The 24943-nt window shown below is 37.9% G+C and overlaps 1 protein-coding gene across 8 annotated transcripts in view; it reads left to right on the forward strand.

The window, feature by feature from the left end:
- The first annotated feature begins 1325 nt into the window (after nt 1-1325).
- Nucleotides 1326-24943, forward strand: part of ubtfl (upstream binding transcription factor, like) — a 45390-nt gene continuing 21772 nt past the window's right edge. For all 8 annotated transcript variants that reach the window (XM_079819610.1, XM_079819611.1, XM_079819614.1 and 5 more), the window contains exons 1-3: nt 1326-1494; nt 22197-22303; nt 22428-22609. In XM_079819610.1, coding sequence (XP_079675736.1) covers nt 22246-22303; nt 22428-22609 — 240 coding nt within the window. In that variant the 5' untranslated portion in view covers nt 1326-1494; nt 22197-22245. The remainder of the gene's footprint in view (nt 1495-22196; nt 22304-22427; nt 22610-24943) is intronic.

The raw sequence follows: 24943 nt of genomic DNA on the forward strand, positions 1-24943 counted from the left end.
TAGTAATATGTGCTAGATATGAAGTGAAAAACAATCCATATGTTGTAGTGGCAGTGATGATCAGTGGCATAATGAATGGCTGTTCAATGCACCTCTGCTGCCATCTCATGGCCACACACACACACGGTCCAAACACTCACACACTTCTGCAGCATTAATTAACATTTATTAATAACATTTACAGGGATTTTCTTAACATTCAATAAACTTGCATTGATGGAAATGTGTAAAAATTTGACTCAAAACTGACCTCCCACACATTTTTTTCCCCAGGATGGGTGGAAAACATGCTAATTCACGACCTAAACAAACAGTTTACATAAACATGAGGTGACTCTCGCACATTATAGTCACTTTGCATGATTTTCTTACATGCATACATGTTCCATAGCTTATAAAATGTGGTTAATTTTAATTCAGATGTCCTTTTGATACCTGAAAAACAGTTCCCTGGTTTATTATTATTATTATTATTATTAGAAATGACCACTTGGATCACACTGTTCAAGCCATCCAGCTCAATACCACATTGACATTTGACAAAAAGCTGCCTAAGTAAATACTAATCAATGCTAGACTTGTTTTCTCAGTCACTCCAGTGATCTGTGTGAAGCATCTTCTCTTTCAGGCCTGGTCAAAGTGAGGGGGTTGAGTCAGTCACAGCTGTCTCCTCCTTTCCTCGTGCCATTGGTCAGTTTCACATAAAGAAATCTCGTGACGATTGTGTACAATCAGAGAGCATGAGGATACAGGCAATGGCACTTTTACTAAGGCTGAGGGGAATCGGTGCCTCTGTGACAGTGATTCAAACCAAACGATGGGAACTAAAAGCACAAGCAGCCACCAGCGTCCCTGCCAACACATCAGTTTAACGTCAAATTGGAGACAAACTCCACACACTAATCAGCGCCGACTGTGTTTGGGCTGCAGAGGCGAGGTTTCTGGAGCGCGGAGGCCGTGCGCGTCTCCGCGGTAGCCGAATGTGGGCACCCTAATCGGTTTCGCACTTGAGTAGTTGCAGGGTTGGCAGAGTCCTGCTCTTTTACACGGGAAACAGTAGATATTCTGTCATGTTAAACGGCCAGCCATGAAAATAGAGCTATATAGCAATTGTGAACTAATACCAACGTAGTTTATTATTGTTTGATGCATGTGCGGAATTTCAAGGCGCAGAGAAAGTAGCGCTTTAAAATGTTGAAAAATGCATAAACATTGTATTAATATAATTTAGAAATGAATCATAATGTTAGAAATAAATATTATTTTTAAGTTTTAGCCTCCGCCTTTTTTTCTCGCATGTTTTCCCTCGGAGTTCCTCCCCCTGCGGCGCTGGGCGGAGTTTCATACCGAACCAGACGCTCCTTTTGTCGGATTCGTTTCGACCTGACTCCCCGGGGTTTACGGCTAAAATACAGATACTTAAATACAATAAAACCGTTTAACACGAACACATCGCTAATTAATAAGCACATCCGTGCTGGAATATTGAAAAAGGTAAGTGATTTGATCATCTATGAGCCCGTTTTGAACGGTTTTCAATTTGCTCGTCCCCGAGTCTTTGTAACATTCATGGCGGCTCTGCAGTGAGGGCTCTGGGGCGAGAGAAGGCACAAGCGCCCGCTCATACCTCTGTTTCTAATTCTGATACACCGAAACATTGCATTATTCAACTGATATTTAATATGCGACCAGAATTAAGCATTTACGCATTATATTCATGACAAAATTGATTTTATAGTAAAATAATGAATTTTGTGATATTGTCACAATCCCTGCACACACACAAAAAAAACTAAATCTGCATGCATCTACATCTGGTTTTCAGCAAGTATGTAACTGATAATCGTATATAAAGACATCAATTCGCATTTTTAATCGGTGTAAGCGATATTCGTCGTACTTTCGCCAGTGGCTCGCTAGGCATTCGTGCCAGCGGAAGCTGCGTGGTGACTCCTGCCGGAATAAAGACGCCATTACCGGGGTTGCCAACAGACTAACGGTCGGTGCACTACAGGAAACGTATTTTACACTCACTCATTCATTTAATCAGTTATAGTGGGCTTCACGCGAATTAATAAAGTAAACTAAAGTAAAAACGTTATTGATCGTAGTTTTAATAAAACTCAATGTATTTTTGGACAGTTTACTTTGTCATACTTTCTGTCAGAAGTGATTAGTGCAATACTTCTTGAACATAACACGACTAATAATGTTTATTGTTAATAGAAAGACTCGGAATATTGCAGAAAAATATTATTTTTTTTCGTGTTTTTAGCCTTTTTGGCTCAGTTGACCTTGCGCGCGGGCGGGGATGACACTGTAACCGGGAAACCGGCGCCTCGTGCGGGCGCGCAGCGAGACACAGCTCGAGAGGGACGCGGGCACGTGCGGGAAGCATCATTGACACTTCTCGGTGATGTTGGATTTTGTTATATGACATACAATACAAGACGCTAAATACTGTCAAAGTATAAATGCGAGCATTTATACCGAATGCCAGTGTATCACCGGATTTGTTAGTTGTTATTAAAGTTGAAATAAACACGAATTACACGAGATGTTATAAAACCAATAAAACATATATGCTATATATATTCTAATATCAATAATGTAATGTATTTAGTTAGTGAAGTACTCGCCTATGAATGTGCTGTAGTGGCAGAATGTAAATAGTGAGCGCTCGCGGAGAACCGAACGGGAGACCGAGACTTCCGCGGATCGGATGCACTCGAGCAAGGGTCGTGTTCGTCCTCGCGTCTCGCTGGTCGTGGTTACATAATCCCAAAGGAAAGTCTTTCCTGCCATTCCTTGCCAAGATGACCCCCGACACCATTGCCTTTCTCTCGCATCCGCAAACCGTGGCATGCATCGCGCAGGAAACGCGGATAGTTGTCGGTCCTTCCTGGATGTTTTACTTAAGCCGGTCGCTCTTAGTGAACCGAGATGAAAATCGCGGCTTGGTCATGTAAAGGCGTTGGAAATATGCGATCTTAGCATCCTCCTGCCGCGGTTTCTCGCCGTTCTCCGCCGCTGGTGCACTGGTATGGCCACGGCGTGGTGACGCGTCCGCGTCGAGGTTGTCCAGAGGCGGGGCATGGGCACATGTTCCTCTGGGTGGCAGTGATGGCATCCAATACATTTCATTAATCATATCATAGTTAGACGACCATTCACAAAATATGATAATAATAATTAAATCGAATCAATTGTTTAATACGTTAATTGTAAATGTATCCTTCATAAGCACAAACTGACACCATTGTTGTTTTTGTTTACCAAAACTATTAAACAGTGTGGCCCCACTTTATATTAGGTGGCCTTAACTAGGCCTACTATGTAGTTGCATCAAAAAAATAAGTGCAATGTACTTATTGTGTTCATATTGTATTGCAAAACACTTTTGCTGATATTTAGGTGGGATACGGGTAAAGTTAGGGACAGGTGTGGTAGTGTGGGTAAGTTTAAGGGTAAAGTTATGGACAGTTGTGGTGGTGTGGGTAAGTTTAAGGGTAAAGTTAGGGACAGTTGTGGTGGTGTGGGTAAGTTTAAGGGTAAAGTTAAGGACAGGTGTGATGGTGTGAGTAAGTTTAAGGGTAAGGTTAGGTGTAAGGGAAGGGTCAACAGTGTAATTATAAATGTAATTAAAGCTGCGAGCAGCGATGACGGGCCCAAGCCGGTGGCACCGCCACGCCGGTGGCATCAGCTTAACTGTGCACGGCAGGCAATATGCATTTAAACAGGAGAATATTTTAGAATCGCTCGAATATGCCACATTTACTGCAGCAACTGGTGCCACTATCACCACAAGCCACACCCATGATGTAATTTAAATCTAGATTAATTTTAATGTCATAGGATAAAATAAATAAAAGTTATATTTTCCTGCTCAAAATTTTGTAAGTCCAGAAGGCCAGTATTTAATTCAAGGTGTTTGTAGTTCTTTTTTACTTATTCACACTAAAGTGATAGTTTTTTGTGATAGTCTATGATACGAAAGGGGTAAATTATCATTCCGAGAGAGAAAGGCACACACACAAACTCACAGGGTGAGAGAGACACCCCCCCCCACACACACACACACACACACACACACACACACACACACCACACACACACGTGCGCGCACACAATCAAACACACACACACCCAGGGTGAGCCTGAGAGTGAGGGGGGAGGGGAAGGACTGAGAGAGAGGCAATCTGCACATTGAACAAGATTCACAAGATTTTAACAACAAAAAGAAATAAAATCTAAATGGTGGGAGAAAGTTTTTTTTATTTCACTCTCTGAAAAAAATATGTTGAATATATTTGAAATCAATATGTGTGGTCCAATATAAAAAATAAATAGAGAAAGTCACACACACACACACACACACACACACACACACACACACACACACACACACACACACACACACACACACACACACACACACACACACACACACACACACACACACAATGATAGAGGGAGAGTGAGGGGGAGGGGAAGGACTGAGAGAAAGGCACACACACATACTCACAGGGTGAGAGAGAGAGCCCCCCCACCCCTCCACAAACACACACACACACACACACACACACACACACACAGAGAGAGTGATAGAGAGGGGGAAGGGGAAAGACAGGCGGAGGGCATTCCATAGACTTAATGGTTTTTATACTGTACAAACTGTAAATTCTATCCCCCTACACTACCCCTAAGCCTACATATCGCACACACACACACACACACACACACACACACACACACACACACACACACACACACACACACACACACACACACACACACACACACACACACACACACACACTACCCCTAAACCTACCATCACAGAAAGCATTCTGCATTTTTACATTTTTATTAAAACATTGTTTAGTATGCTTTTAAAGCTATTTTGATTTACGGGGACACATGAAATGTCTTCATAAACCATGATTATGTTGTAATAAACACCCCTCCAACACACCCATTTCTGAGGCTTTGCCCATTTCCACTGACTGACATCTCTGATGTGTGTGTTGAGTTTCAAGCAATTTCAAGCATGCTAAGAGCCTCAAAAACAGCCAAAAGATGATTAAACTTTGACACACTGCCATGGCAACAGTATGTAAAATATCAGGAATCCATTCGTATGTCTACATCTGCCATGTTTTGTCATTATACTGATGAAGTTTGAAGTAAATCGGGTGAAAACAAGACAGAGATTTAGCATTTTTGAAAGTGACACACTTCCTGCTGCCAGTTGGTGGACACACACACACACACACACACACACACACACACGTTTGTTTTTGTGAAATGTGAGGACATTCCATAGGCGTAATGGTTTTTATACCGTACAAACCGTATTTTCTATCCCCTTACACTGCCCCTGTCCCTAAACCTAACCCTCACAGGAGACTGTGCAGTTCACTTTCTGTGAAAAAAACCTTGTTCTGTGTGATTTATAAGCATTTTGAAAAGTGAGGACATGGGGAACGTCCTCATATTTCACCCTCTTTTTGTAATATGTCATACCCATGTCATTATACACATTTGTGTCCTGATATTTCACAAAAACATGCCCACACACACACACACACACACACACACACACACACACACACACACACACACACACACACACACACACACACACACACACACACACAGACACACAGACACACAAACCCCTTAAAGCTATTTCATTTATGGGACACAGGAAATATTCTCATAAACCATGTTTTCATTGTAATTTGTAGTATATTTTTAAAGCTACTTGGTTACATTTTAATAATACATTATTTAGTATGTTTTTAAAGATATTTTTATTATGTGGACACATGAAATGTCCTCATTAACCACTACGTTGTAATAACAGTGTAATACCCATGTCATTATACAAATTTGTGTCCCTAATAAATCACATAAACAAGCACACACACACACACACACACACACACACACACACACACACATACACACACACACACGGAGAGAGAGTTTCAAAAATAACAACACTGCTACCTTTTAGTGAGGGGAGGGCAGACAGAGAATAAATATTCAGAAGAAATATATTAAATAAAATAAATATATTGATCTGAAAAATAGTATGATTATTTTAAAGCTATTTGGTTACATTTTAATAAAACATTGTTTTAGTATGTTTTTAAACACACACACATACACGTTGTAATACCAGTGTAATACCCATGTCATTATACAAATTTGTGTCCTCATAAATCACAAACAAGAGAGAGAGAGAGAGAGAGAGAGAAACAAGTTTTTTTTTATCCTGCTTCAAAACTAATACAATGCTGCCATCTTGTGTTCATTGAGGGGAGAGCAGCAGACACAGAGAATTTCTGTTCCCCTTTTTTGTCCTTATTTAATTCCTTGCCATGGAAACACCGTTTGAGATATCCAATATCCGTTCACATTTTAGCATCTTCAGTATCTTTGTTTCATGTTGACCGAGTTTGGTGGAGATTGAATAAATCGCCTACGAGGAGAACGTAAAAACTCAGACCCCGATTTAATCAAAAATTCACCTTCAAACCAAAATATCTGACTTCCTGTTGGTCGGAGCTAATGACTGTAAATTAGAAAGTTGTCCGGCTCGATGAGGTCAATATATATTCTGAGTTTGGTGATTGTAGATGAAACGAAGCCCTTCACTTTTGTCAAAAGGTGGCGCTAGAGAGCCCCTCATCCCCGCCCGTTTCTGAGGCTTTGCCCATGTGTACTGACTAACATCTCTGATGTGTGTGTTGAGTTTCAAGCAGTTTCAAGCAATTTCAAGCATGCTAAGAGCCTCAGAACAGCCAAAAGATTATTAAACTTTGACACGTTGCCATGGCAACAGTATTTGAAATTTCAGGAATCCATTTCATACGTCTCTATCTGTCATGTTTTCACATTATACTGATGAAGTTTGAAATAAATCTGGTGAAAATAAGATGGTGATTCAAAGCATTTTTGAAAGTGACACACTTCCTGCTGCCAGTTGGTGGCGCTATAACTTTGACTCACAAAAGTCATATCCATGTGATCGGCCTCTTACAACGAACACACAGCTGAAGTTTCATCCAAATCAGTCAATGTTTGCACAAGTTAAAACACACTTCCTGTTTCCCTTTTCTCGCCATAAATTCGTTGCATCGCCACGGCCAGACTTTTCGAGATATCAAAAATCCGCTCGCAATTTAGCATCCTGGATATGTTCACTTAATGCTGACCGAGTTTGGCAATGATCGAAACAATGGCCTCGGAGGAGTATATTAAATTCCAGAGCATGCGTTTTCCGAACAACCCATAATAGCTCACTTCCTGTAGGGCTGACGCATAACTTAGAGCACGAAAGTTGTTCGGCCCGATGAGGTCTATATGTGTACCAAGTTTCATACATGTACGTGCAAGTGTGTTTGATATATGGACCAAGTTTTCAGACCCCACTTTAGGGGGCGCTGTCGAGCCCCCCTGCCACGCCCGGGTACCAGCTTCAGCCCGGCTCTGATGGCCGCGCATTCCGACGCCTGTGCGAAGTTTCAAGAGTTTTCGAGCATGTTAAGTGCCCCAAAAGTACCCGAGAAGTCGAAAAAAAAAATAAAAATTAAAGCTGCGAGCAGCGATGACGGGCCCAAGCCGGTGGCACCGCCACGCCGGTGGCATCAGCATAACTGTGCACGGCAGGCAATATGCATTTAAACAGGATAATTTTTTTAAATCGCTCGAATATGTCACATTTACCGCAGCAGCTGGTGCCACTATCACCACAAGCCACACCCATGATGTCATTTAAATGTAGATGATTTTTAATGTCATGGGATGAAATAGATCTCTTTCAAATATGTGAAAAGTTATCTTTTCCTGCTCAAAATGTTATAAGTCCAGAAGGCCAGTATTTAATTCAAGGTATTTGTATAGTTCTTTTTTTACTTATTCACAAGTGATAGTTATTTGTGATAGTCTATGATATGAAAGGGGTAAATTATCATCATCAAGAGAGAAAGGCACACACACAAACTCACAGGGTGAGAGAGAGACCCCACACACACACACACACCCAGGGTGAGCCTGAGAGTGAGGGGGGAGGGGAAGGACTGAGAGAGAGGCAATCTGCACATTGAACAAGATTCACAAGATTTTAACAACAAAAAGAAATAAAATCTAAAATCTAAATGGTGGGAGAAAGTTTTTTTTACTTCACTCTCCGAAAACATTATTTTGAATATATTTGAAATCACAGATGTTGGGTGATGAGAATTGTAACTCAAATATAATTTACAAAAACTAGTCCTGTCTGAATAGTGATATGTCAGTGAGATCAGCTCGGGCGCGCACACCGTCTATGGGTGATGTCACGTATTTTGCGAAATGCGCAGTTAGGTGATGTGTCGCCCTCCACACGTTGCGAAACAGACTCCGAAATGGGGAAATGTAAATTTGCGGACTCCTGGTTGGAGTAGGATGAGTTTAAACAATGACCGCAGGGTTTTTCTATGGTTTTTCCTGCATAGCGGCCGCCTCCGTCACATTTCGTGCCACCTCCGTCTGTCGACAAAACTCAAGACAGGCAGTCACTTGCTCAGATTAGGCATGTCGTGGTAATTAAATAATCATCAGAAATATATATTGTCACATGATCTTTCAGCAATTATTATTAGTATTTTATGATTTGCTAGTACAAAGTCATCTAAAGCCATTCCATAGCTGAATGTCTTTCCTCCGCTGTAGCTGTCCATCATTCTCCGTTCAGCATTCAAACTGCGCGTCGTGTTTGGTTACAGTCAGTCAGCTGCTCGGTAAAGCTCACTCCAAGATGATATATTCCCGTTATAATACTTGATATGCAGATAAAATAATTTATCTTCCTGGAGTTTATCTAGCGGTTTCTGAACGATGTTGTGCTCCCTACCCGGGTGACAACACAAGGCATCACACGCACAATAACCGGAATTTAAAACTGTGAAGAAACCGACCGATATACATAGTAGACTAGGATTTGTGCGCTCAACGCTCATCGTTTCTTTATGCCGTGAACTTTTTAATGTGCACTCGCGGTGCACTGCGCCCTCTGACTCCATGTTGCTTTAAGCGCATCATTCTGCACCCGGGATGCGCATAAGCGCATTGTGCCACGCTTTCATATATTTTCATAGTTTTGTGCACTTAAAGATGATTAAAAAAAATCTTGTTCTCACGTATCTATCATATATTTGTTGCCCCTTTACAGAGCTGCACATTACGTTTACAATAAACTATAAATCTTGAAATGTTATATTATTTGTGTAGGCCCATATAATTATTTACATTCATATATAAATTAAATATAAATTGTTTTTTTTTTATAAATGTATTTAATAAGAACACAAAGTAATGTGTACCTTTTCATTAACATTTTTAGATTTTATAAAATTAGTCCAGAGATGTTTTTTCAAGAATTACTTTTTGTAATTGCAAATTTTTTTAACTATCCACTCACCTAATTTAATATATATTTTTGTTATAGCTTATGATTATATATTTTTATTTTATTGCTCAACAGTGGTTCTCATCGCCGATGAGGTCTTTAAATATTTTGAGAAGGTCTTAAAAAAGTCTAGTATAGTCATTCCGTTTCATGTTGACCGAGTTTGGTGGTACTTTAGTTGAGTATTTGTGCACATTTATGTGTGTGCGTGTGTGGTCAAACTGCAAACACAAAACAATTCACAATTATTATCTAGTAATGTTCACATCACCAAATACGTTTCTAAAACATTGTAACATCAGCTTTGTGTACTAAGCATTAAACTTTGTTTAACCAAATGCAACATATTTTACAGGCAATACAAACTGTAAATGTCTAAAACAAAACAAATATATAACATATAAGTTAGGCGTTTAGGCGCTAATCGCAAATAGCGATCTTCATAGTGATACACAAACCATCACAACACTTAAACAACATAACACTACTCACCACGCTGGGAATATAATGTAAGATAATAGTTTTAGCTGGAATTATTAAATGTTCAAATCTTCATTTGAGATCAACATGGCTTTCTCACTCAGTTCTCTAAGTTCAGTTTGTTTTTCCCTGCACTTCTTCCTGCACGATCACATCACTTGCGCTCACCGGAACAACGTCCTTAAAGGGGCAGCACCCAACATCAGGGATTACAAGTCCACACACACACACACACACACACACACACACACACACACACACACACACACACACACACACACACACACACACACACACACACACACACACACACACACACACACACACACACACACACACACACACACACAAATCCCTGGAGAGATGGAATGTTTTTTTTTATCCTGTTTCAAAACTAACACAATGCTGCCATCTTGTGTTCATTGAGGGGAGGGCACACACAGGCACAATACATTATACAAATAAATATTTATAAAATATATATATATATTCATCTGAAAAATAGTATAGTCATTTAAAATTATTCTAAGTTCAATTGCCAAACATACAATCTTAATTTAATTGAAATCAAAATATGATTTTACAAGATATGAGACAATTTCTGTTCCTCTTTTTTGTCCTTATTTAATCCCTCGCCATGGCAACACCGTTTGAGATATCCAAAATCCGTTCACATTTTAGCATCTTCAGTATCTTTGTTTCATGTTGATCGAGTTTGGTGGAGATTGAATAAATTGCCTACGAGGAGAACGTAAAAACTCAGACCCTGAATTACATAAATATTCACCTTCAAACCAAAATATCTGACTTCCTGTTGGTCGGAGCTAATGACTGTAAATTAGACAGTTGTCCGGCTCGAAGAGAACAATATATGTACCGAGTTTGGTGACTCAAGATAAAACTAACCCCCCCACTTTTGTCAAAAGGTGGCGCTAGAGAGCCCCTCATCCCCGCCCGTTTCTGAGGCTTTGTCCATGTGTACTGACTGACATCTCTGATGTGTGTGTTGAGTTTCAAGCAGTTTCAAGCAATTTCAAGCATGCTAAGAGCCTCAGAACAACACTGCTACCTTTTAGTGAGGGGAGGGCAGACAGAGAATAAATATTCAGAAGAAATATATTAAATAAAATAAATATATTGATCTGAAAAATAGTATGATTATTTTAAAGCTATTTGGTTACATTTTAATAAAACATTGTTTTAGTATGTTTTTAAACACACACACATACACGTTGTAATACCAGTGTAATACCCATGTCATTATACAAATTTGTGTCCTCATAAATCACAAACAAGAGAGAGAGAGAGAGAGAGAGAGAGAGAAACAAGTTTTTTTTTTATCCTGCTTCAAAACTAATACAATGCTGCCATCTTGTGTTCATTGAGGGGAGAGCAGCAGACACAGAGAATTTATGTTCCCCTTTTTTGTCCTTATTTAATCCCTTGCCATGGAAACACCGTTTGAGATATCCAATATCCGTTCATATTTTAGCATCTTCAGTATCTTTGTTTCATGTTGACCGAGTTTGGTGGAGATTGAATAAATCGCCTACGAGGAGAACGTAAAAACTCAGACCCCGATTTAACCAAAAATTTACCTTCAAACCAAAATATCTGACTTCCTGTTGGTCGGAGCTAATGACTGTAAATTAGAAAGTTGTCCGGCTCGATGAGGTCAATATATATACTGAGTTTGGTGATTGTAGATGAAACGAAGCCCTTCACTTTTGTCAAAAGGTGGCGCTAGAGAGCTCCTCATCCCCGCCCGTTTCTGAGGCTTTGCCCATGTGTACTGACTGACATCTCTGATGTGTGTGTTGAGTTTCAAGCAGTTTCAAGCAATTTCAAGCATGCTAAGAGCCTCAGAACAGCCAAAAGATTATTAAACTTTGACACGTTGCCATGGCAACAGTATTTGAAATTTCAGGAATCCATTTCATACGTCTCTATCTGTCATGTTTTCACATTATACTGATGAAGTTTGAAATAAATCTGGTGAAAATAAGATGGTGATTCAAAGCATTTTTGAAAGTGACACACTTCCTGCTGCCAGTTGGTGGCGCTATAACTTTGACTCACAAAAGTCATATCCATGTGATCGGCTTCTTACAACGAACACACAGCTGAAGTTTCATCCAAACCAGTCAATGTTTGCACAAGTTATAACACACTTCCTGTTTCCCTTTTCTCGCCATAAATTCGTTGCATCGCCACGGCCAGACTTTTCGAGATATCAAAAATCCGCTCGCAATTTAGCATCCTGGATATGTTCTCTTCATGCTGACCGAGTTTGGCAATGATCGAAACAATGGCCTCGGAGGAGTATATTAAATTCCAGAGCATGCGTTTTCCGAACAACCCATAATAGCTCACTTCCTGTTGGGCTGACACATAACTATGAGCACGAAAGTTGTTCGGCCCGATGAGATCTAAATGTGTACCAAGTTTCATACATGTACGTGCAAGTGTGTTTGATATATGGACCAAGTTTTCAGACCCCACTTAAGGGGGCGCTGTCGAGCCCCCCTGCCACGCCCGGGTACCAGCTTCAGCCCGGCTCTGATGGCCGCGCATTCCGACGCCTGTGCGAAGTTTCAAGAGTTTTCGAGCATGTTAAGTGCCCCAAAAGTACCCGAGAAGTCGAAAAAAAAAAAAAAAAAAAAAAAAAAAAACAAAGAATAATCTGAGGAAGAACAATAGGGCTCTGCGCCCTTTCAGGGCTTGGGCCCTAATAATAATTAAAGCTGCGAGCAGCGATGACGGGCCCAAGCCGGTGGCACCGCCACCCCGGTGGCATCAGTTTAACTGTGCACGGCAGGCAATAGGCATTTAAAATGGGAAAACATAAAAGGACTATGTCAAAGTCATCTGAATTCACCACATTAACTGCAGCAGTTGGTGCTGCTATGACCACAAACCACAACAGCCACATCTATGAGATCAATTAAATTTATATGAATTTCATGTCAGATTATGTCAAAGGTCAAATTGGAATGAGTTCAGAATACCATTCGAATGCTGATGTTGTTTTATTCTAACACTTCTCTTCATGTGTTTTTGAGCTACCTTAGCTACCATTTGTGCACCAATCTTATGCACCATAAAACATGCTTTAATTTCAATATGGGTGGTCCAATAAAAATTTTTTAATAAAAAATGTATAAATGGAGCCAAATCACAGAAACTGCAAAGATGATTTTAATATCAGTGTCAGGTAAGAGTAAGATGCGTGTCTACATTTTATGGAAGTTTATTATAAATAGCCACTTTTATAAAATCATGTGAAATTTATGTTTTAATACATTTATATTATATCAGTAAATAATTAATTTAAAGACATGTGCATCATACGTGATCTTGGCAAACACATCACATGACGTTTTTATTTCAAGTGATAGTTATTTGTGATAGCCTATATGAAAGGGTTAAATTATGATCAAGAGAGAAAGTCACACACACACACACACACACACACACACACACACACACACACACACACACACACACACACAATGATAGAGTGAGAGTGAGGGGGAGGGGAAGGACTGAGAGAAAGGCACACACACAAACTCACAGGGTGAGAGAGAGACCCCCCCCCCCCCCTCCCCACACACACACACAGATAGAGAGGGGGAAGGGGAAAGACAGGCAGATGGCATTCCATAGACTTAATGGTTTGTATACTCTACAAACTGTACATTCTATCCCCCTACACTACCCCTAAGCCTACATATCGCACACACACACACACACACACCATAGCTGTCAACCCTCCCGTTTTTTCCGGGTTTCTCACGTATTTTAGCTCTTTTCCCGCTGTCTTCCCGTTTTAGTATTTTCCCGTAAAATATCCCGTATTTTTACGTTCTGATTGTGTTAACTCAGAACACGCAACTATCTGGTTTAGTGCCAGAAGACGCGAATGAGAAGTCGCGCGCACTGTGAGAAAATATTCCGTGCACTCATCCGAGAGCGCGCACACGTCTCTCAGCGCGCAAATATTGAGTTCTCTTTCAAGTCTTGCTCTTGAATGGACAAACTCACGCAAAAAGTATGTCAACATATTGATGAGTATTCTAGCAGACATAGTCTGTATATGGCTTAAGTAAGCTTTATACAGTCCAGAAAAGACGACGCATATCCGAGGTCTTAAAGGGGCAGTAGCCTTTACTGCTGTCTGTTTAATGTCAAACAAAAGACAAGGGCATCACTCACTGCTCTTGATTGAATAACTTTTGTAAGTTTAATAGGATTAATCTTTAATTTATACAGTCATATATGCAATGTTATTTTACATTTGATCAATTTCTGTACCTGAAAACTAATGTTAGACGTACCTGAAAAACCTGAAAAGCATAGTTTATTTTATTAGTATCTTTGCTCAATAGTATTTATTTGTGCTGCTGCTTGTATTTAAATGATTTGTTCTTATTATTTTCTTTTGTTTTATTTGACAGTAGTCCTTTTTTCCCTGAACATAGCAAATACTGAACCGTACCGAAACGGGGAACCTTAAACCGTGATACAAACCGAACCGTGAGCAATCTGTACCGTTACACCCCTAGCGTAACGTATGATAAAATGACTGAAAAAAGGTTGGGAAACACTGGCTTAGGCTACTATCGAAGAAGAAGAAGACAGTTGCAGCCGCGCGGTTGGGAGGAAGAGGGAAAAAGTAGCGGGAAGTAAACTTCAAGGAGAGTATAGTAATAATAAATGATAATAAATGGAATAAATAAATAATAAATGAAAATAATAAATGTTATATTTACCCATGGCCTTCCCTGTTATACAGAAATGTAATAGTTATCAAACCTTCCTTAACTGTATAAATAATAAATGAAATATAGATGAATCATCATTAAAGCTACAATTTTCTCTGTTCCCGTTGTTCTTTGATGAACATTAATGACAGGCTGACTCCACAAAATGACTCTAATTTGCCTCTTTGAAAAATAATTCTCTAATTTAACCTTATTACTATACTAATTGTAATATAAATAATACAAATATTAGAAGAAAAATATTTTAAGTGGTCATTATTGACAATAAATATTGCACAACTAGTATTTAGTACCAAAAGATCTCCTCAAAATATTCAATAAATATTATTGAACTAAAATATAGAACATTTATTTAATTGAAAAATAGTTAAGGTGTATGGTCACATTTGACCATCAATTAGTATGAGTATGACCAATTAGTATGGAATACCTGAAGGCTAAGTACAATAAAAAACATTAACATTAATGTTAACATTGTTGCATTACTCTCCATTATAAAACGATCCTGTATGGTTGATGTAATAATCAATGCACACTATGCTGTACTGTTTACCAAAACTTGCTGCAAACCCCTGTAAAGTGGAGCTGTTGTGTATCAAGCCATTCAAATGTATTGACACAGCGCTAGAAGTATTGAGATTTCTGTGAAGCACGACTGCGCGCGCCGCCGGGAGATGATAGAGCATGTCGCAACTCCGTATGGTTTTTCAACACTCTGGCTTTAACTGTTATGCCATATTAGCGCCAAAACGCTATTTATTGTTTGAATTTCGCATTAAAACTTTAAAAAATGTAAAAGCTTAGACATTGTTTAATATCAAAAGCAGGTTTGGCAATTTGGCGTGAGATTAAGTTGGGCAGCGTGAGAGCGTGAGACTGAGCCTGAAAGCGTGAGTGTCACGCCAAATGCGTGAGAGTTGGCAACCCTAGGCAAAAGAGAACTCGATGTGAGCAGGAAACTGACGCGAGTCTATCTATGCATCGAGTGTGTGTGTGTGTGTGTGTGTGTGTGTGTGTGTGTGTGTGTGTGTGTGTGTGTGTGTGTCAGTGTCCCTTGAATAGCTGACATGAGACGCATCCACACAGATAGGACACTGACACACACACATACACATACACACACACACAGACAGGACACACACACACACACACACACACACAGACAGGACACTAACACACACACAGACAGGACACTGGCATACAGCGCGCTCTCTTGTGTCTTGTCGCGCTTGGAAGCATGTACATGAATAGGAGCGTGATCATGTAACGCTAAGCAAAAATGGATATAAAAACCGACGCTGTGTTATTTGCGTTAAATATTTTTAATGCGTTAAGCTTCCGTTTCACGTTGACCGAGTTTGGTGGAGATTGAATAAATCACCTACGAGGAGAACGTAAAAACTCAGACCCTGAATTATACAAATATTCACGTTCAAACAAAAACTTTCTGTGAAAAAAAGACACTTATAAACAGACACTTGTAGAAAATAATGTGAATTTTTTTTAAAAATAAATTTGAACTATGTCAGTAAATAATGAATTTAAAGACAAATGTGTCAAAAGTGATCTTTGCAAACACAGCGCATGACCTTCTGTAAAGCACATGTATAGAAAACACACTCACACTCCTCTGTTTTAAAAAAAGAGTTCTGTCTGAATGAGTACATGAAATCACGGCTGTCAGATGATAAGAATTGTAACTCAAATGTGATTTAGAAAATGAGTTCTGTAGTGATATAGTGTCATAGTTCATGTCCACATTAACCACTACGTTGTAATACCAATAGCCATGTCATCATACACATTTGTGTCCTCATAAATCACATAAGCAAGCACAGAGAGAGAGAGAGAGAGAAAGGGAGTTTCAAAAATAATACAACACTGCCCCCTTTTGGAGATAGAGGGGAGGGCACACAAACAGTCAAAAACATTATTAAACTTTGACATGTTGCCATGGCAGCATTATTTGAAATATCAGGAATTCATTCATATGTCTCTATCTGTCATGTTTTCACATTATACTGATGAAGTTTGAAGTCAATCGTGTGAAAATAAGATGGTGATTCAAAGCATTTTTGAAAGTGACACACTTCCTGCTGCCAGTTGGTGGCGCTATAACTTTGACTCACAAAAGTCATATCCATGTGATCGGCCTCTTACAACGAACACACAGCTGAAGTTTCATCCAAATCAGTCAATGTTTGCACAAGTTATTACACACTTCCTGTTTACCTTTTCTCGCCATAAATTCGTTGCATCGCCACGGCCAGACTTTTCGAGATATCAAAAATCCGCTCGCAATTTAGCATCCTGGATATGTTCACTTAATGCTGACCGAGTTTGGCAATGATCGAAACAATGGCCTCGGAGGAGTATATTAAATTCCAGAGCATGCGTTTTCCGAACAACCCATAATAGCTCACTTCCTGTTGGGCTGACACATAACTATGAGCACGAAAGTTGTTCGGCCCGATGAGGTCTAAATGTGTACCAAGTTTCATACATGTACGTGCAAGTGTGTTTGATATATGGACCAAGTTTTCAGACCCCACTTAAGGGGGCGCTGTCGAGCCCCCCTGCCACGCCCGGGTACCAGCTTCAGCCCGGCTCTGATGGCCGCGCATTCCGACGCCTGTGCGAAGTTTCAAGAGTTTTCGAGCATGTTAAGTGCCCCAAAAGTACCCGAGAAGTCGAAAAAAAAAAAAAAACAAAAAAAAAAAACAAAGAATAATCTGAGGAAGAACAATAGGGCTCTGCGCCCTTTCAGGGCTTGGGCCCTAATAAAAAAAAAAACAAAGAATAATCTGAGGAAGAACAATAGGGCTCTGCGCCCTTTCAGGGCTTGGGCCCTAATTAATTACAGATGTAATTACATGCAAGCAATTTTTAAAATGTAAGTACAATGTAAAAACACGTATGTACACAATAAATGCATTGTATCAAATTATTAACCTAATATAACGTGGGTACAAAATAGTTTTCGGTTATTTAAATTAGATTAAATATAAATGTTAGAGACCTAAAAATAACTTAAATGAAAATTAGAAATGTTGGCATGACTTTTAACTGAAAGTTTGCTAAAGTACTAAAATGACTAAAACTGAAATAACAAAAAGGAATAAATTAGTAATTTAAAACAAAATAACTAAAAATATTAAGACTATACAAATAATACTAAAGTAACACTGCTCTGCACAAGCCTTCATTTTATGATATGAGTTTCTGAGAACTCATTTGCTTATTGCCGTTACGGCAAGCTTTTTTAACATGTATTCCCTAAAACTAACTAGCATCTGTTTTTGTGTACATAATAGGGTTGGGTATTGACGCACATTTCACAATTCGATTCGATTTAGATTCACAAGCTGGCAATTTAATTAAATTATTTCATTACTGATTATTTTGGATCAGGTACAATACATGCCAAATTTTCTCAAGGAAAACAAATCTCTTAACTAATGATGTAAACTATGGGAGTCAGCTGTAGCCAGGCTACATTACTATAACATTGAAGGTAAAAATGAACTGATTTGTACACAAACACTTAAATTATACTCAATTATGTTTTTTTTATAATAATAAAGTTATAATATTAACTTTACAGTTACATAATCATAATTCTACTCCAATTCGTTTTTTGACATATTTGGTGGCTGTCATAAAAACTTGCCTGATTTATTCAAACATGTATAAAATACTGAAAAACATTATAATGAATATGGAATATGGTGCCTATATTTATCAAAATGCTCCTCTCTAGAGATAATTGTTCTAGCTGACTAACGAGTTTATGGACACTGGATATGGTTTTTCTGAGGTAAATTTGACGATACATGACATTGTTTACAAGCTGACGTCTTTCCGCGTTTGAAACACTGACTGAGCGATTTCATGTGACGTGATACGGATTTCGGTAAGCTTTATTGTATCTTTTAACAAACTTTCAGATGGTCGTTCATGTTTATTTCGCGCTGTAACTGATATTAAGGCAGAATAGAAGATCACGTGAGCCCGCGCGGCCGTTTCTCTCGAGCTGAGCTGCACAGCGCCTAAACGGTATTTATGTTTTTGAATTCCGTAATAAAATGGATGTAAGTTGAAATCTGAGACTTTGTTTCATACCAATAAAGCACAAAGATTATTGCGTTTTATTGAATGGGAGGGGCGCTACAATACTCCGTTTGTTTATCAACTGAAAACTGGATGACTAATCGATTCTTTGGATGTAAAATATCGGTTCGTAAAAATGAGAATCGATTAAAATCGAGACATCGATATTTTTATCCATCCCATCCCTAGTAACTAATGTTATGTTTATGTCTTCAGTACTTAATCTCTAGTAATACAGTGATACCTATATTTTTCGATTTCTCCAGAGCCTGTTCTTTATATGTAACGTTACTTAATTACTCCAGTTGTGACTAGTATTTTCTCAGTCATTTAAAAAAAAAAAAAAATCCAATACTTATTTCTTTGTTATTAGTCGCTCAATAATGACATGTAACTATTCCATTGTTCCTGGTAACATATTACACATTTTACTTTTGAATTGTGATTATGTGGTGTAAGCAGGTGTACATTTTATTTTGTAGAAACTAACATTTTAAAAATACAAATTCGTTCTGCTCGTGTTTCATGAATGAGGCCCAATAAATGGATTATTATTGCAGTGATTATTATGTTTCTATCATGTTTATATACAACAGTTCTTCTAACCCTAATAGCCCTTTTCACATTTCCGGGTTTCTCAGAGCGGAAGCGGAAGTCGTCATAGTTGGGTTAAATATTATAGCTGTGAATGAGAGAATACATTAAAAAAAAAAAAAAAAATTGTGTTCCAATTTTCTCAAATAGCAAAAGAAAAACGCCACAATAGTGATTTCACAACTTTCAAAAAGAGGGGATAAATAGAGTGAGATTGATAACTGCAGTGAAAAGAGAGAAATATGTTATTTTTTACCATCACTCCCATAGACGCTGTATTAGAAACACCCTCACAGCAGCAGTAACTTGTTTTTTTGTAATTTGATCCAAAAGTAATAAAATACAAAGCATTAGTGTTATAAATGTACATATATGGCAGGTAGTGTACAATATTTTACTATATAATACAGGGCTCGACATTAAGCCTGTTCACACGCTTTGTAGATATAATCTATTCTGAAGCAATATTCTCACCAGTGTTTAATCAGCTTTGACATATTTAAATATGCATATTTGTCATATTTGTACCTTTTTAAATTTTTTTTAAATCTGATTAAATATAGGATATGCTTCAGCTCTCCTTTTATATTCTTAAATTTGATCTATAAATTAAATTAGAATAAGACACTATAGGCTGTTAACAAACCAAATTAAATCATTTACACTGAAAAATTACAACTGCATTAAATAATGTTATGAGATTATTTTAAATATTTTTGAATATACAAATAAGAAATGTTGGAAAGATGAAACTAAACCACCAGTAGGTGGCAGCATGTGACCGTCTTAATGAGCGAGTCATTGAGTCGATTCAGTGAAACGGCTGATTCATTCAAGAATGTGGCGGTCGTTTACGAATAGGTCATTTAATCTTTGATTCAACCGATTCACTAAAACGCTGAATCATTCACTAACACACACTGTTGCTGTGAGATGCGTTACGGTTCTGCTGTGATCTTTGTTTGGAACTATTTTCACTGCTGAAATAGAACAAAAACAGTCCATATTGCTTCTAAAATGTAAGTGACTTGATGTTAAATAATTGTTTGTGGAACTGGCGTATGAAATCAGTGTCATTTTCAGTCGTGATGGTATTCAGGAAAACAACACTCTTGTTAGTGTGATGTTGCTTATGGGGTGCCGTTTGTAAAGCGGCTCACGCTGAAAATAACAGCAACATTTTGACACATTTAGCTTCAAACAATGTTTAAAAAACTGGTATGAATTTTTGGCGGTCACTTTTTTAGCACATTTACAACAATATTTGTCAACTTAGAGATATTTTAAATAGTTAAATCTAAATGTTAAATGTTAAATCTAAATGTTAATTGTTAAATCTAAATGTTAAATCTAAATCTAAATGTTATATCTAAATGTTATATCTAAATCTAAATGTTAAATCTAAATCTAAATGTTATATCTAAATCTAAATGTTAAATCTAAATCTAAATGTTAAATCTAAATGCTAAATCTAAATCTAAATGTTAAATCTAAATGTTAAATCTAAATCTAAATGTTATATCTAAATCTAAATGTTAAATCTAAATCTAAATGTTAAATCTAAATGCTAAATCTAAATCTAAATGTTAAATCTAAATCTAAATGTTAAATCTAAATCTAAATGTTAAATCTAAATCGAAATGCTAAATCGAAATGCTAAATCTAAATGTTAAATCTAAACGTTAAATCTAAATGTTACATCTAAATCTAAATGTAAAATCTAAATGTTAAATCTAAATGTTAAAACCGGTTATCTGCATTCTGAATTTGCATATTAGTTAAATATTTAGTTTCACCCGAAACATTTAGATTCAACATTTATATTTAGATTTAACATTTAGATTTAACATTTAGATTTAGATTTAGATTTTGTATTTAGATTTAACATTTAGATTTAACATTTAGATTTTACATTTAGATTTAGATTTAACATTTAGATTTAGATTTAAGATTTAGATTTAGCATTTAGATTTAGATTTAGATTTAACATTTAGATTTAGATTTAACATTTAGATTTAGATTTAACATTTAGATATAACATTTAGATTTAGATTTAGATTTAACATTTAGATTTAGATTTAACATTTAGATTTAACCATTTAAAATATCTCAAAGTTGATAAATATTGTTGTAAATGTGCTAAAAAAGTGACCGCCAAAAATTCATACCAGTTTTTTAAACATTGTTTGAAGCTAAATGTGTCAAAATGTTGCTGTTATTTTCAGCGTGAGTCGCTTTACAAACGGCACCCCATAGTTGCTTAACTGTATCATATGTTATAAATATAAAAACTGCACAATTTTAACTGTGTATGTTAACTGAGTTTCTGTGTGTGAGCGGAGCTCATTTGTTTTCGATTTTCTCGTCGAGAGGCTGCGCGAGCATCAACAGCTCAACCTTGTTAACGTCAGTTCGTTTTATATTCTCCACTATCGATCGCCACTTACACTAACTGAATGCAGAATCATTATTGCACTTTGGTGATTCCCTAGTTATTCTTTGTTTTGACGTTTTAACCAGGATACTTGTCCGTCGGTCAAGTAAAATTCTTTTTCACTTGCCCCTTCAAAAAATCCACTTGTCCCGGACAAGCGGACAAGCGTTAATGTCGAGCCCTGTAATAGTAGCTTCATTAGATATAGAGATAGTGACTGGTAGCAAAGGAATAAGCGCTAATATCTAATGAATATCACTACTGATGTTGAGAAGGTTTGCCACATTCAGTAGCTCACATCCTAACTTTGAATTGTGTTTCTCTCTCTTTGCAGCCACTTGGCCAGGGACGTGTCAAGGTGGAGCTTGGTGAACTCTGTCATCATGAATGGCAGCACCAGTGTGTCTGGCACCCAGACAGGAAGGATCAAAATTGAGCCAGGTACGCTCGCATGCTGTCTATGAAGGACATAATCATACAGACACACTGCTTTTGTCAGCATTATAAACACCCTTTGGATTTGGCCATTCAGCATGATCAATGCTTTGGTGCTGGTTTTTGTTAGCCGCAGATACATGGAGCAAAGAGGACTGTATGACACTGCTGGAGAGGATACGCAGTCTGCTACCTGATGGAGACACAATGAAGTATAAAACCACAGAGTCTCATTTTGACTGGGAGAAGGTGGGGTTTGGGGTTTTCACTGGAGACATGTGCAAGCAGAAATGGCAGAAAGTTTCCACAGAGGTGAGCCAAATTCCAGTGAGCTAAAGCAATAATGTGCCTGTTTTCCAAATAACACCGAGAGGCGTTTATGTGAAAGACAGTCAATGCAAAGATTACTTTGAACTTTGCTGGCACAATAATAAACAGAACATTAAAGGTGCACTATGTAACATTTTTGCAGTAAAATATCCAAAAACCACTAGGCCAGTGTTGTATATTTTGTTCAGTTGAGTACTTACAATATCCCAAATGTTTCCAACTATTTGTAAATCGTGAGAAATTGCTATTTTAACCGAGGAACCGGGATGTGTGAGGGCGTCGCCTGTCGATGACATCATATCTCTTCGGTTTCCGATTATTTTGCAGAAACGCTTTACTCTCACAGCAGTGTGAACAAGTGTCATAGCAGCCGCTGAGAGAACACACAGAGTAACGTCATAACATCATTAACACACTCAGATGTGTCTAATATGATAAACAGAGCTGTGTTACCTCACACTCATGACCGGAAAAGCTGAAGTGGCGCTGGCAACTGTGTCATAATAAAAGTCCCGTCGGCGACTGTGTCATAATAAAAGTCCCGCTGCTCGCGAGGCGTGTGTTGGGTTCATCTCATTAACAATCGCTCCAGCGGTTCCTCAGCTCCACAACACTCGGTCCTGCTTCTGCTTCAGACTACAGTAACTAGGGATGCACCAAAATGAAAAATCTTGGCCGAAGCCGAATAATAAGAAAACACTTGGCCGAAGCCGAATACCGAACACGGTTTTTCTATATTTTTCCCCATTTATTTAGCCAATATTTTCACCATTGCATAAATTAGCTTTTTTACTATTTTGTCTTAGCCTAGAAATCTAGACGCACCCTAGCAGCAGCAAATCTAATTTGCAGCCAGGGCGTCTAGCAACTCTCCGTTGCTGTGTGAGCTGGAAAAACCAAACTCTGGTCAGGCCAATCACATCGTGTATAGAGTCGGTGGGCGGGCTTAACATAATGACGGCAGAGTTGCGGCGGTTCTGCATGCTACCTGTAAACAAAGAAGCTGGCGAACAGCGGCTTTGGCCGCTATTCTGGAAGACGAAGCTTTTCTTTGAGAAAAGAACAAAGAACGCCACTGAAGTCATTCTTAAGAAAGGAAGATGTGTTCTGAGTTTTGCAGACCGGATACGGCGAAAGTTTAATCTCTCAACTAGCTCTGCTTCACCTTCTTTGTTGCTCTGGTTGGTTGTTGCGCTATCCTATTGCGTGCAGAGGGGATTTGAAAGACAACCGTTTATCCCGCCTCTCAGATTGAGCCCTGCCAATGGTGTGTTCCCAGACCCAACATCTTGATGTGGGTCTGGCCTGTCAGGCTAATTTTGTCTTGCGTTTAAAATAAAAAATTTTTTTTTTTTACAAAACTACAATTATAAAAACATAATACAAAAATATTTATTTAACACTGAACATTTTTAGCATTCCAGCAGACATTATACAAACAAAGCACAATATAACTTAAAAAAAAAAGAAAGAAAAAAAAGTAAAATAAAACTTGGCCATCTTATCTAATCTTTGGCCTATTATGCCTACAGGTATCTTAATCAAATCATAATCAAATTTTGTTTGTTTGTTCATGAGAGGTTTTGCAAGCCTGTATAACTAACTGTATAACAGTGAGTGGAGTCTGACTAACTTTAAAATAGGGCTGTCAAAAGATTAATCGCGATTAATCGCATCCAAAATAAAAGTTTGTGTTTACATAATATATGTGTGTGTACTGTGTTAATTATTATTTATATATAAATACACACACAAGCATGTATATATTTAAGAAAAAAATATTATTTTTATATATAAAACATTTATATTTCTATATATATATTATAGATGATATAAATGTATATACATGCAAATATTTCTTAAATATATACATGAATGTGTGTGTATTTATATATAAATAATAATTAACAGAGTACACACACATATATTATGTAAACACAAACTTTTATTTTGGATGCGATTAATCGCGATTAATCTTTTGACAGCCCTACTTTAAACATATTGGCCATTATGTACAAGAGATCAACAACAATGTCACCGCTGAGGGTGCTTAGACAATTCAGCAGAACAGTGTCTGCAAACGGCCATTTCTGCATCTTTCTCTGACACTTTAAAGCCTTGTTTATACTTAACGCGTCCACACGAGCGCGAGGGTGCGCGCGGCAAAAATGACGTCATTGCAGAGTGACGTCAGTAGGCCTCTCTCACATGCGCTGGTTGCTATATTTGATTGCGTCATCAAAAACCTCATTGTTCGGTAAAATTTATTCTGTCTTTTTTCACTTATTAAAGTGCAATTTTAGCTATTTTCGGACG

Source organism: Gobio gobio, assembly GCF_949357685.1.
Source record: "Gobio gobio genome assembly, chromosome: 6".
NCBI lineage: Eukaryota > Metazoa > Chordata > Actinopteri > Cypriniformes > Gobionidae > Gobio > Gobio gobio.